General features: G+C 51.2%; 1 protein-coding gene across 1 annotated transcript; it reads left to right on the forward strand.

Moving 5' to 3' along the window:
• The first annotated feature begins 397 nt into the window (after positions 1–397).
• On the forward strand, positions 398–13,213 carry GPR83 (G protein-coupled receptor 83). The gene is made up of 4 exons (XM_042958580.1): positions 398–781; positions 5,086–5,211; positions 7,479–7,612; positions 10,604–13,213. The coding sequence occupies exons 1-4, from the start codon at positions 398–400 to the stop codon at positions 11,226–11,228; spliced, it is 1,269 nt and encodes a 422-aa protein (XP_042814514.1). The 3' UTR covers positions 11,229–13,213.
• The last annotated feature ends 1,333 nt before the right edge of the window (positions 13,214–14,546 follow it).

Below are 14,546 nucleotides of genomic sequence, written 5' to 3' on the forward strand. Positions count from 1 at the left end.
ACCGGGCGGAGTTTCGCTCCCGGCGTGGGAGCGGGCGGAGTGCGCGCGGCGGGGAAAGAGGCTCGGAAGCCGGGCGGAGTTGCATTCCCGGCGTGGGAGCGGGCGGGGGGGGGGGGGCGCCGGCAAGCCAGCGGGCGAACGCGCGCCGGGGAGAGCGCCGTGGAAGCCCCGCGGAGTTGCGTTCCCGCAGAGGCGGCCGGCCGGGCGGAGCGGGCGCGCGTCACCGCAGCCGGAGCCGGAGCCGGAGCGGAAGCCCGAGCCCGAGCCGCCCGAGAGGCGGAGGCGCCCGCGCGCTCGCGGCCGGGTGGGCGCAGCGCCGGCGAAGTGCGGCCGGCGGCCCCGCGCGCTCCCCTCCGGGCGGGCGTGGGCGCGGGCGCGGCGCTGGGGCTGCTGCGGGATGGGCCCGCGCGGGGTGCTGCTCTGCCTGCTCCCGCTGGTGCGAGCCGCCGAGCGCCCCGAGGGCCGGGCCGACGAGCCGGGCCTGGAGGCGGCCCTGGCCGTGCCCAACGCCTCGCACTTCTTCTGGAGCAACTACACCTTCTCCGACTGGCAGAACTTTGTGGGCCGGAGGCGCTACGGGGCCGAGTCCCAGAACCCCACGGTGAAAGCCCTGCTCATCGTGGCTTACTCCTTCATCATCGTCTTCTCGCTCTTCGGCAACGTGCTGGTCTGTCATGTCATCTTCAAGAACCAGCGGATGCACTCGGCCACCAGCCTCTTCATCGTCAACCTGGCGGTCGCCGACATCATGATCACGCTGCTCAACACGCCCTTCACCTTGGTGAGGCCCCGGCTCCCGCCCGCCCGGCCGTGGCGGGCTCGGCTCTCCTTCCCCCAAGCCCTCCGCTCCCCTCCCGCCCCGCTGCCCCAGCCCCTCTCTTCGTCCGCGCTTCCTGGGTCCCGCTGGCTGGCTGCGCCTTTCCAGCTCCTTCCCCCTCTGCCCTCTCAGCTCCCCTCTCAACTCTCTCCACTTCGTAGACTTTCTGTCCCTCTCCGTTTTCTTTGTGTCTTCATCTTTTTCCCTCTCTGTGACTGTCGTTCTGTCTGTTCCTCCATCTGGGTCTCTACCCTCCCTTTTCCCTCCCTTGCTTCCGTCCTTCTTCCTTTTCTCGTTCTCTTCCCCTCTCGGTCTCTGTCTCATCACCTTCTGCAGCTGGGGGCCATGGGGTCAATGACTGGAGTGTCTGTGCTCAGCCGGGAGCAAATGACCAGTGCACGTGGGCCTATTTGATCGTCAAGCAGTAAATCGAAGCTTCTGGAAACGTTGGCAGAGATTGTTAGGTCACCCCCCACCCCCAAAATCCAGTGCATTAAATGCTCTCCCACACCCCCACCCTAGGAGACTGCTTTGTGCCACAGCCGATATGTCAGTTGCTAATTGTGCATGGAAACTTCAGTGCGTTTTCCTAGACCACTTCTTTAAATTGTGTTTCTCTTTTGTGGTTTGACAGTGAGGCTGTGTAGGCAGTGTGTGTTGGGGAAGACATGGGAATGAGGTGGGCTTGGGGCCCAGGAATAGGCCGGGGGCACGTGCCCATCATGGCAGATGTGGCTCCCGTCCCCAAGCCTTGGCTGCTCAGCGTTAGTGGTGTCATTTCTGCCCCTCTGTGTCTTGGGAGCCTGGTGCTCATGGGTGGTTTGGGACCGTGAGGGCGATGACTGAGCAATCTACTGACAGTTACCCCTTATGTTTCTGCAGCATGAGTGTTACATTTTTTCACCTTGTGGAATAACCTTACCGTTATTTGAGTTACTACCAAAACAGTATCTGTTCGTACCTTGCTCTGTGTCTCTGTCTCTCTCTCACACATACACACACGCAACCAGAAATAATAGACAAGCCAGAAGAGGGTGAACTCCCACAAATCCATCCACCTGCATGCACGTCCTTCTAAACCTCACATTTTAAAACTGCGTTCTACCTTTGTCCTCACAAGAATATTACATTTTGCAGATGAGGAAACTAAGGCACACAGAGGTTCAATCCCTTGTCCAGGGTCACTTAGCTAGTAATTGGCCGAGCCACGATGAGAATTACTTTCCTGACTCAAGTCAGAGGTCTGTCCACTAAGCCACCTAGCGCTGGGGATGGTGGGTGAGGAGGGCTTCTTGGACCATGCTAAGCTTCCACTATTCTGAAACATGGATTTTTCCTGCTCTCCTGCCAGTTTATATTCTCTAGCCAAGGACAAAAGGGCTTTCAAATACCAGGCCCCACCCTGCCAAGGTAACTGCCTCTTACCTTGAAGCATGAGATTGTGTATCTCTGGCTCTCCTTGGTTGCCCCTGCCCCCTTGGTTTCTATCCTGACCATCTGCAATGCTAGGGTTGGGCTGGGACACCCAGGATGAGAACTGGCCCCGGGGCATGGCCCCTGTGCTACTGCCCAGAGCAGTATGCACAGAAGAGGCTGGGGGATGGGAGAGAGACACCATGAACCCCAGGCTGGGCTGTGGCTGGGGCCTGACAAGTCCAGCCTTGGATGATCTCCTGCAAGAGAGGAGGATCAGGGTCCTGAGAACCCAGCACTCCTCTAAGATAATCCAAAGCGGCCTGGCCTTGAACCTGACCCGTGTAACTGCCCCAATCTGAATTCCTGTCAGAGCTTGCAAGGTGCTGGCAAGCAGGGAGAATGAAAGGGTTGAGGGGGAGGATCTCCTAAGCCCTCACACTCCTACTTAATGGCAGTGCACGTGGGCCTATTTGATAGTCAAGCAGTAAATCGAAGCTTCTGGAAATGTTGGCAGAGATCATTAGGTCACCCCCCACCCACGAAATCCAGTCCATTCAATGCCCCCCCCACCCCCACCCTAGGACGCTGCTTTGTGCCACAGCTGATGTATCAATTGCTAATTGACTAGGTAAGGCATCCTGCCTTCCAGCTAGTTGGTGACAGTATTCTTGCAACCTGGTTTCCTTTTCTGTTCACTTTACACACGACAGCGAGCATGAAGCCCAGCCCTGGTCATTGAGAGAAGAGCAAACAGGTACTTACAATTCCCATGGCAGAGACACGTATGGAGTGCTGTGGAGCCTGGAGGAGAGAATCATTTATTCTGTCCTGCCAGGGTCTCATGAGAGGGTCAAAGGAGACTGTGCAAAGAACGTGACATTTTAAAGGGCCTGGAAGAGCAGGAATTTCCCAGGTCAAGATGAACGCTCAGTGCAGACAGAGGGACCTGGAGAACAAAGGGCTTCAGAGTTCATGGTGTGTTGAGGGAATGTTGAGAGGCTTGATGTAGCTGCAGCAAGGAGGCAGGAAGCACGGTGGGAGGAATGGAGAGGAACAGGGGGTGGGGGGTGGGGACAAGTGCAGGTGGGCCAGAGAGGAAGGCTGGGGCCAGCTTGTGAATGGGCCTGGAGACTCCTAAGGCATCTGGCTCTGTCCTGAGGGCCAGGATGATTCTAAGCAGGAAGGTGACAGTCATCTGATTTTTGGTTAAGAAAAATCCCATCAGCAGAGTGAAGGCTGAATGACAAGTGGACAAGACCGGAGGGCAAGGGTAGCAGCTGGGAGGCTGTAAAGGTCCAGGTGAGAGACGAGGGCCACGACTTTGGGATGAGAGGGGCACCGGTTGACTTTGCAACGTACTGGATGTGGGAGGAACTAAGGATTTCTAGCTCTGTAATGTTCCCGGACTGCTCAGAAGCCCCGTGTGGCTGCCACCTGCCAGCCTCACAGAGAATGAAGCTGCTGTCCTAGCGACACAATCCGTGTCTCCCGACTCTCACCCTCCAGCCAAACCATCCCACTCCTCTTTCCTCAAATAGGTCCTGGGATTTCTGACTCAGCGCCAAGCCCTTTGTTCTTACTGCCACAAGTACAAATGCCACGTATTCTTAAAGCTCGTCTCCGATGCCTCATGTGTCATAACGAGGGTAGTGGAGGGCGTATTTACTAGTGTTCGAGGCCCTGCCGCACCTACTTTACACGCGTCATCTCTCCTCTGATTTTCCTAACAACCATGTGAAGACCATTAGCCGCATTTTACAGATGGGGGCAGTGGTGCTTGTGGAGCCCAAGGGCCTTGCCCCGGGTGACTCTGCTGGCCACCACTACATGATCTTCTTTCTGTCGGACTGACTTGCTCTAGATCTTTCTCTATCATTTTTCCCCTCTACCTCAGCCCGCTCCGTTCCCACCCTGCGGCCCCGAAGCCCTCTGTCTGGGCCTTCTGTGGGCACTGAATACTGTCTTTCTTGCATCCGGAGGTGCCTGGGTCCTCTACCCAGACCGGAAGCTCCTTGTTCAGAATCGGTGCTTGATGTTTCTTGGGCCTGGGCATCACTCACAGGAGCTGCCCAGGCACTGATTGAGTGGGCAAGTAGCCATGGATGATGTGGGGTGAGGCCTAGGGCTGCTCCGAGGGCCCCACGCTGTCCTGCAGCTTGCCGTTCTCCCGCTCTGCCCCACCCCCACCCCTCCAGGCCCCTCAGGCCCCTTCCCAGATGAAGTTGTAAGGCCTGCTTAGTCAACATTAGAGAGCACAGCCTACACGCTATGTTGTGATTTTTCACGTGGGTCTCCCCCATTAGTCTGAACTCATGTGGACTGAGAATGGATTTTATTATTACCATAAAAATAGCTACTATATATTTCTAAGAATATCTCTCTACCAATCTGCCAGACGTTGTGTTCCACCCTTTATAGATTTTTAAAACCTTAATCCATGTAATAAGCCTACAACGTAGAAGTTTTTAAGCCCCCCCCCCTTTTTTTTTTTTTTTTTTACAAATGAGGAAACTGAGGTTCAGAGAGATTATACACACCTTGCCCAAGGTCATATAGCTTCAAACTGTTAGAGGTGGGAAGTCCAACTGCAAGGCCCACGTATTCCCACGCCCTCCTGGCACCTAACAAGGCTTGGCCCCGGCGGTATGATCAGGTTTTGTTGAATCGAATGATTGGAAATGAGTCAAGCTGGAGAAAGTCACGTGTGATGCACAATTTAGTAGTGTAGAATGGAAGAAGAGAGGAGCCGGAAGATGCCTCCCAAGGGATGCTCCTCAGAGGCCACGGATGGGGGTAGGGGTGTCAGGGTCAAGGCCCTGTTTGTCTTCTGACCTCTGTGGGCTGGTTTCCAGGTCCGCTTTGTGAACAGCACATGGGTGTTCGGGAAAGGCATGTGCCACGTCAGCCGCTTTGCCCAGTACTGCTCTCTGCACGTCTCAGCACTGACGTTGACGGCCATTGCTGTGGACCGCCACCAGGTGAGGGCACCTACCCCCAACACCCGGTCCTTCCCCCTCCGGCTTTGCTTTCCGGGGAGCTGCAGGGACCCTCGAGACAGTATTTTAGCACAGTTTTCAATAAGTGTATCTGTCTTCTTATTGACTAATATGAGCACTTAGATTAGGCGCTTTAAAACGTTTGTGCTAAGTGCTACAAAAAGTTATTCCCAGTTTGTTGTTGTAACAAAGGCTCATCGCTTATATTTTGTGTCTCAGAAATTAACGAGCTTGTTTGGGGGGGGGGGAGAAAAGCCAACCCGAAAATCACAGTTGAAAAGAGATTGGCAAATCGTTGCAGGTCAGAGACGAGGGGGATGGAGCCCCCGGGGCCCAAGTTGTTGAGGAGGAAAACAAGCTAGGGTGCCATGTGGCAGGAGCAGGCAGCCACTGCCCTGCCCCACCAGAGGCACATGGTGGCTGTGGTAAAGGAAATCAAAGAGGACTCTATCCGGGAAGAGGATGGCTCCCTGCCGAGCACCTTGCATGTGCTAACTCAGTAAATCCATGTTGTGTACTTAGGTCTATGCCGAATCAAGGAATGGAAGCTCAGAAGAGGGCATGGGTAGCCTTCCTGAGATCACATGCCTGGTGAATGATGAGGCCAGGATTAGCACTGAGGTCTGTCTGGCTTCATACCTCTGCCCTGATCATGAGGCCGCCCTACTCTGAGAAGGCTCAAGGTGGCCAATATCATAAGGGCCAGCAGGACAGAGAGAGGAAGAATTTATTCTGAGTAGCTGCAAGAGGTGCAAAGGAGAGGAGGCCTCAAAGATGCAGACTCAAAGGTGCAGCTCAGTAGGAGAAAGAATTTTCTAGCAGAACGAAGCTGCCGGGGTGGGGGTGGGGGGGGGGCGGGTAGTGAGTTTCATTTCCCCAGCCATTTTTAAGCAAGGTCTGGATGACACTTGATAGAGATGTTTTAGAGGACGTTCGTTATCTGGTAGGGAATTGGATTTGGCAAACTTTGAGATCTCTTCAGCCCCGAAATTCCACCATTTTGGCATTTATATTGCAGATACTCTGGGCAAAGTCTGAAAAGGCTGCATGCTAATGTTTTCTGCCTTTTCTTAACCTTCTCTCCTAATTCAACAAGAGGGACTCTGGATTACTTCCACCTGGCCGATGCTTACCCCCACTTAACACAGCCTCACCGACAGTTGCCCCTTGGGCCAAAGGTGGGTCTGAGGAACAAGGGGGTTAAGTCTTGCCAACACTGATCACGTTGCTGTGACATAAACCCCAACATGGGGCCTTTTCCCAAAGCAGTGAAATCTTTGAGCGATGTCTGGGGCCTCTGACCCAGGCTTTCACTTTCTTCAGCAACCCGAACAACGAGGGAGTCTGAGGGGCAAATATGGCAAAATCCAGAAGGGGGCTGTGCTGAGCAGCTTCTAAAGCCTAGTCACTTCCTCTCATAAAATCTTGAAAGAACCTGGAGACAAAATTTGGGAGGACACAGCCAGAATGTCCACTGTGTCCTGGGATGACATCCTTAGGTGATGGCAGCTCTTGAGGACCTCTCTCCCTGACCCTGGATTCACCTGTCTCAGAATGCCTTTTTCAAGAAATAATGATCCTAATCTTAACATGAGGATGCCGTTGAGTTCCCAAATCTTTATTTAAACCTTTTAGCAGAATGGATTGTCCAACTGTAGTAATTCCAAAATGCTTTTCAGCTCAAAGCCTGTAACACAGGCTTTACTATAAGCGGTGGGAAAGCTGGACCCCACAAGTTAGAAATAGCTTTTGTAAACAGTGTTGCGAACCCCCACATAAATGTCAGTGCAACTTCCCATGACAAATAGAGACTCCTCTCCAGGCTTGTCACCCCAGATCCTCTCAGAGCCCTCCATAACCCAAGGGGTCTAGAATCATGGCGGAATGAGATCGGATCCCAAGGTGGAGGCTGATTGTGGCTTGTTCCTCTGCTGGCCTTGTGGGTGTCATGGGAGCAGACCTCCTGCTTCACCCCTTCCCCATCCCCTCACTGCACTCTGGTTCTGCTACATATGACCTGTAAGAGGCATCTGAGCCATCTGGAGTCTCTGAGTCCAGACGATACCTTCTTTTTGCTTCTGGGGGTGGACTGTGGGGTGGTGCAGCCCAGGGGCTTAACACTGAATGAAGGGGTGCTTGTTTATAAATAGGACCTACCTGCCTTAGTGTGGCACGTGAGCTCCGTCATTGAGATTTGATCTGCTTCCAGACTTCTTCAGCCAGTGATGCACAGTTTGCTTGTTTTCCAGGTCATTATGCATCCATTAAAACCCCGGATCTCGATCACAAAAGGTGTCATCTACGTCACGGTCATCTGGACCATGGCTACGTTCTTTTCACTCCCACACGCCATCTGCCAGAAATTATTTACCTTCAAGTACAGGTGAGTTGGCTAGTCGGGAGCAGCTTGGGGACTCAGAGGGCCCTGACAGAGGGAAGTCTGAGCCCCCTCTGAGTCTGAGTGACCGGTATCTGCTGCACCCAGCACTTCTGTCTCCCATTGTCTTGCTTCCAAGTCTGGGGCCTATCTGTGGCATTTGTTCTGCTTTTCCTCACCTTTTCTTCTCAGCAACTTTAGCTCCCTCCTTATTCTCCACCCAGCTTGTCTGCGAGGTCAGGGCAGGAGCCAACAGCTTCTTTCGCTGGGGACAGGTACTCACACAGACTGAGAATCAAAGTCACCCAGGCCTCGTTTAAAATGGCAACGTTTACATTCTCTCGCACAACGTATAAATAAAGCACGCATGTGTCTGTGTGTCTGAGGCAGGATGCTCTATCTCCTACCTCCCGTTCAGGTTTCTTTGTCCTGTGCTGTCGCAGAACAAGAATTTCCTGGTGTCCCTAGCACCTGACCTACTGTCTCCATATAACAGCCCCTCAATACATAATTACTGAATGGATGAACGAATGAGCAAGCTTAGAGTGATTTTCATCAGTCCGTACTTGTTTTAGAGGAGGTTCCTTAGAAATAGACCCTGAGATACAGATCGTGCTTGGGATTTTTAAAGGAAGTGCTCCCGGGAGTGATGGATAAGGGAGTGAGCAGGCAGGATAGCAAGAGACCAAGGGAGGGTGCAATGTTGGCATTGGAGGGATGTCAGGAGAAGCTACAGGCAGCAGCATAGGGGGCTCTAGAGCAAAGATAACACAGAGTTTGTTCAGCCTCGAGGCCGGGACGCTGGGCTGTCATATTCCGGGCTCCCTGCAGAAATCGAAAACTCCCAGCCACCTCTGGGTCTTAGTGGATCTGTAGGAAATGACTTTAGTGGTCCTACGGTAGTGCTAGGTCCCTACAATATCACAGGTGCCAGCTGCTTCTTGTGGGTTGGCCGGGAGCTAGCATCCTGGCGCTCCAGACCAGTAGCCACATGTGTGTCCTGCAATAACTCTGTGCTGCTCCGCCTGAAACATACACTTCAAAACACACATGCCTATGACATAAGCAGAGTCAGGAGAACAAGCTCTGAAGGCTGATTACAACTACATTTGACCCCGAGCAATGCTAGTTTGGACTGTGTGGGTCCACTTCTGTGTGGATTTTTTCGATTAATATGGTACACTACCGTAAGTGTATTTTCTCTTCCTTATGATTTTAATAGCATTTTCTTTTCCTTAGCTTACTTTCTTGTAAGAACACAGTGTATCATACACCTACAGAATGTGTATTAATCAACTGTTCATGTTATCGATATGACTTCCATCAATAGTAGGCTATTAGTAGTTAGATTTGGGGGTAGTCAAAAGTCATGCATGGGTTTTCAACGGCGCAGGGGTCGGTGCCCCTAACCTCCATGTTGCTCAAGGGTCGACTGTAATTTACAAAGGCTTCTCCCTCCCCAAATTCTACGATAGCGGAACGAATCGCATACCCAAATCTCCTAGCACTCAGACCCCCATCTGCCTTCACATATGGGGAGCTACTTTTTTTTTCTGCTAATGAAAGCAAAGAGAATTCTCTTTCTTTCAGTAGTGATGGCCATCAGCACATATAACAAGCGCACAAGCGACATAATGCGCTGAAGAAACAGCCATTTTGAGTTGCTGCCTAGATATTTTAACAGTATGACAACCCTTGTTCACACCCACAGTCTGGGCATTTAGATTGGGACTCAAGGTTACGATTCCATCACAAGTTCCTGCCTTGCTTTTCCAGGTCACCATTTTTTTTTTTTTAACATGTATTTTTGAGAGAGCACGAGCAGGGGAGGGGCAGAGAGAGAGAGGGAGACACAGAATCGGAAGCGGGCTCCAGGCTCCAAGCTGTCAGCACAGAGCCCGACTTGGGGTTTGAACTCACAGAGATCATGACCTGAGCCAAAGTCAGACACCTAACTGACTGAGCCACCCAGGTGCCCCGGGTCACGTTTTAAAATGACCACTCAGAGGGGCACCTGGGTGGCTCAGCCAGTTGAGCATCCAACTCTTGATTTTGGCTCGGGTCATGATCCCAGTTCTGCATCGGGCTCTGCACTGAGTGTGGAGCCTGCTTAAGAGTCTCTCTCTCTCTCCCTCTGCCCCTCTCCCCTGCTCACACTTTCTCTCTCTCTCTCAAAAAATAAACTAACCACTCCGGGTTGAGGCTGTGAAAAATTGGTGACTGTGCCTCAACCACCCTATAAGTAATGGGTGCTTATAACCCTGCTCTCTATCTCCTGCTTGCTCATGACCTGGGACAGAGGACTGCCCTTCCCCTCAGCTCCTGGCGTCTCCATGCTGGGATTTGTAAGTAATATATCCTTTACTTCCTTCGTGTGAGTGTATTCAAACTGCGCCTTCAATCAAAATGGCCCTAAGGTTTTCACTTCCCCAAAGTGGGAGCTTGGACACCAAGGGTGGTACTGGCCAGCCCTGTGTGGGTGATTTGTGCCCCCTCTTTCAGGGGGTCGTAGTCTGCAGAGTCTCAACACATCAGCTCTAGGGTTTCTGCAAGGAGGACTGGGTACATTCCATGGAAAATAGATACTTGTTACACGATTGGCTGAAGGTGTGTTCATTCGGGCTTTGCCGCTCACATTCCCAAGATCCATCTTTTCTTTGCCCCATTCCTTAGTTCCCCTCTGGAATGGAGGAATTCCAACATTTCCTGAGCACATTGTGCTCTCAGGATGAGACTAGGAATGCCAGTGTTGTATTCATTCATTGAACAGATATTTACTGGGTCTCTGTTACAGGCTAGGAATTATATAAGTTTAAGACAACACACAGAGAGCAGGTGTTTTCCTTGTCTCTATTAAACCCCCAATCTAGTGGGAGAGCCAGAATCTTGTGACGAGGCCTTTCCACACTAATGGCACACCCTTCCTCTCTCTTCCTCTCTCTCTGCCTCCCTCTGTCTCTATCTCTGTTTCTCTGTCTCCCTCTCCCCTGTCACCAGCGAGGACGTTGTCCGCTCCCTGTGCCTGCCAGACTTCCCTGAGCCAGCTGACCTCTTCTGGAAGTATCTGGACTTGGCCACCTTCATCCTGCTTTATATCCTACCCCTCCTCATCATCTCCGTGGCCTATGCCCGCGTGGCCAAGAAGCTGTGGATGTGCAACACGATCGGCGATGTGACCACGGAGCAGTACCTGGCCCTGCGGCGGAAGAAGAAGAAGACCATGAAGATGCTGATGTTGGTGGTGGTCCTCTTTGCCCTCTGCTGGTTCCCCCTCAACTGCTATGTCCTCCTCCTGTCCAGCAAGGTCATCCACACCAACAACGCCCTCTACTTCGCCTTCCACTGGTTTGCCATGAGCAGCACTTGCTACAACCCCTTCATCTACTGCTGGCTCAACGAGAACTTCAGGGTCGAGCTGAAGGCATTACTGAGCATGTGCCAAAGGCTGCCCAAGCCCCAGGAGGAAAGGCCACCCTCCCCAGTCCCTTCCTTCAGGGTGGCTTGGACAGAGAAGAGCAGTGGCCGGAGGGCTCCGCTAGCCAACAACCTCCTGCCCTCCTCCCAACTGCAGTCTGGGAAGACAGACCTGTCTTCTGTGGAGCCCATCGTGGCAGTGAGTTAGGGGAGAGTGAGAAGAGGCAGAGGGCGAGCTCTCTCTCCAACTAAGGCTGGGAAAGGGCCTGAGGACAGAGACTGGAAAAGAAGCCTGTCCTCTCACCCATGGCCCTCACAGTGCTAAAAACAAGGTCCTACAGAAGCCATGGGAGTCTTCATTTCCCAGGAAGCTCTGTCTAGCCTTCTACCCCATTTGGTGTGAAAACTAAAAGGCAACACCCAATTAGACATGTGTTTGTGAATTCCTGTCCAAGAAATGCTGCAAAGCATATCACCTGGGTTCCCTGAGCCAGAGAACCCAGGGAAGCTGCAGCCCACATGAGGGCTGAGTCAGCTGCCTGACAATACTCCCTACCATGGAACATCTGCAAAGGACACCTGAGTCATACTTGGGGTGTGGCTGACCCAGATGCACAGAACTCTGCTTGAAAAAGGTTCATGCCAGCAAAAGGTGAGTGAGCCAGAGATGCCACATTTTTTTGCCTCACTTCCCAAAGTCCTGGGCCAGGATGAATCACAGCCGTGTGGTGGCTGGCTTGGATACATGACAAGACAGGGCCAATTCAGTCCCTGAAAGCAAATAGAAATTACTGAGTTCTCTTAAAGAATTATTATTATAAAACTTCGGAAAATTTAGAAAAGCACAAAGAAGAAAACAAAAATCACCCCGTTCTCCCACCAACTGTGATGAGTTTTGTTAACGTGCTGTGGATTCACCTGCAACTTTTTTCCTTTGTCTGTGCGCATGTGTGTGTGCATGTGTGTGCATGCACTTTTCATTCCGTTCTGAATTACACTTTTCCCTGTAGAGATAAGCAAGAAACAGGGCATAGCAGGGAACTCGTGAGCCCCTCTCCCAGGAACAGTGTCCACGGGAAGAGTTGGAAGAAGAGGTGGGAGAGGAACACAAGGAGAAGGCTGTCAAAGCCAACAGACTGCTGTCATCCTGTACCCAGCGGTGGGAAAGACCCAGATGAAGTATCTCTTCTCAGATGGCGGCCGTCGTGATGAGCCAGGGAACAAAACTCATCCAAGGAGGCATAATTCCTTCTCCTTTGCACTCACATAGAACAAGAGGTGGTAAAAACACTGCCCTGCTTTTACAGGAGATGATGGAGCAGTCTTTCCAACATGCCAGAAATAATCGTACTTAGACACTTCATCCTTGCAAGCTGTCTAGACAGGCCACTTCTCTGTGTTGTCTAAATAATAAGGCTTCTTCACGCCAGTTCCCTGAAGACAACTCACTTGTCAACATCACCCTAGTGGCTCACGTGTCACTTACAGAAACCTACGACATTGTGATGGTCTTTAAGGACTCAACATGCCAGGGAAATATCATTCCAGAGACTGTTTTCATCATCGTTCATCTGGTCTTGAGTGACTCACTAGGTCACCCAGGAGACAAAGGCAGAATAGTGCTTAATTCACCCACCCTAAGTAATTGCCATTCTCACACTGGTTTTAGGTTCCTTTCTAACACCAGATAGACTTGAAAGCAAACATGGATATGCAGCTGAGTAGAAAACTGAGGTTTGGGGAGAAGGGCTTTATCCAAGGTTTACTTAGATCTCTTGGCTGTTAATTGAAATTGAACTCAGTCTTATCATCTGCTTTCCTATAATGAGACATGGGGGTTCATTATACTAGTCTATTTATGAGAATGTTTGAAGTGTTTGACTTCCATGGGACAGAGAGGCTTCTAAGCCCGTATGGATCCCAAGATGGATTTTTCAGGCCAAATGGCTCCCATGCCTGTGCCTCCTGTCTCTGTGGTGTCCAGAAGTAGCTAATCGTTTCATCCTAATGCTGCCATAGAAATTCTTTGAACTAGAAAGAGAATAGGTAGCAAGACTACAGATAGTTGGTCCTGCTCTGGAATCATGTGGAGAGCTTTGCTTTGCTCCTCTCTAAGGGAATCTAGAAATACTGCCGGGGCACCTGGGTGGCTCCATCAGTTAAGCATCTGACTTCGGCTCAGGTCATGATCTCACAGTTCGTGGGTTCGAGCCCCGCGTCGGGCTCTGTGCTGACAGCTCAGAGCCTGGAACCTGCTTCGGATTCTGTGTCTCCCTCTCTCTCTGCCTGCCCCCCCCCCCCTGCTCACACTCTGTCTCTCTCTGTCTCTCAAAAATAAATGAATGTAAAAAAAAATTTTAGAAATACTGCCAAGTCAGAGAAGGCCCTTCCCTGGAGGAAGACTCACAGATGGCCCATAGATCCGGGTCTCCTGTCAGTACCTTGTCTTCCCCATTCCCCTTGTTCCCTGTGTGCCTCAGAGCAAACAGCGATTTGTATTTGTGAATGTGAAATTTGTAGGACTTGAGCCTTTCCAGTGTGCCGTAATGAGTACTTTATTGTAATTGCTCCGCTCTCAATAAAATATATTTGGGGTGCATGGACTATGTTTCTTGGACTTCTGATTAAACTACAGCTGGTAACTTTTAAAATGGGGATCTGTGCAAATTACGAAGAAAGCGTGAAGATCATCTGCCCACATCCCTGCATTTCACAACTGAGGAAGTGCCACCATGCTTTGGCTAGGGTAAATAGCCAGCTGAAAACCTCTCATCTTGGTCTAGAGCTTCTTCCAGTGAGCTGGCAGCCACGTCGCCTCTTTTGTGATTGTGAATCTGTGCTGAGAACTTAGGACTCCACCTGTGAGTCCTTGGTGATTCGGGAGGAGGCAAAGCTGCCACTGGAGACGGGATAGGTCCCCCCACTCGCACTGTGCCGTGGGTGCCGCATTTTTGTGTTTACCAGGATTTCTGCCCCATTGGTTCCGGGGTTCCTCTGTCCTCCAGATAAGCTGGGTAGGAAGCTTTGTGGCATACATAAATACTCTGATGCCATCAAGAGGCCAGGAAATCGGTTTCACATAATTTCACAGAAGGTTGTATATAGGGGTAATTTACCGAGCCTAGGGGAAGATTTGGAAGAACAATGAAAGGCGTAGGAGAAAGAGAAGGGAAGTAAAATTTGCTGACCCCTAATATGTGAGATACTATGCTAAATGCTTCTCAGCTCATGATCTCATTCAACCTCACAGCAATTCTCCAAGGTGGGCATTATCATTTCTGTATTACAGTTAAGGAAACTTGGCTTCCAGCGAAGGGTCACACAGCAAAATTTAGGAAATTCTACCTTCTTGGAAGTTAAATTCTGAGAAGGCATGTAAAAAAGAATCTTAATTTATTTTTAATTCAAGGTTCTACAAATTTCTTGATTGTGAGACACTTTTTGGGGGTAAAACCTGTTAGCCATCCTAAAAATCAGTGCTTGAGTTTTGCTTTGGGAAATGCTTGACTACTAGGTGGACCCCAAG

Source organism: Panthera tigris, chromosome D1 (genome assembly GCF_018350195.1).
Source record: "Panthera tigris isolate Pti1 chromosome D1, P.tigris_Pti1_mat1.1, whole genome shotgun sequence".
Lineage (NCBI taxonomy): Eukaryota > Metazoa > Chordata > Mammalia > Carnivora > Felidae > Panthera > Panthera tigris.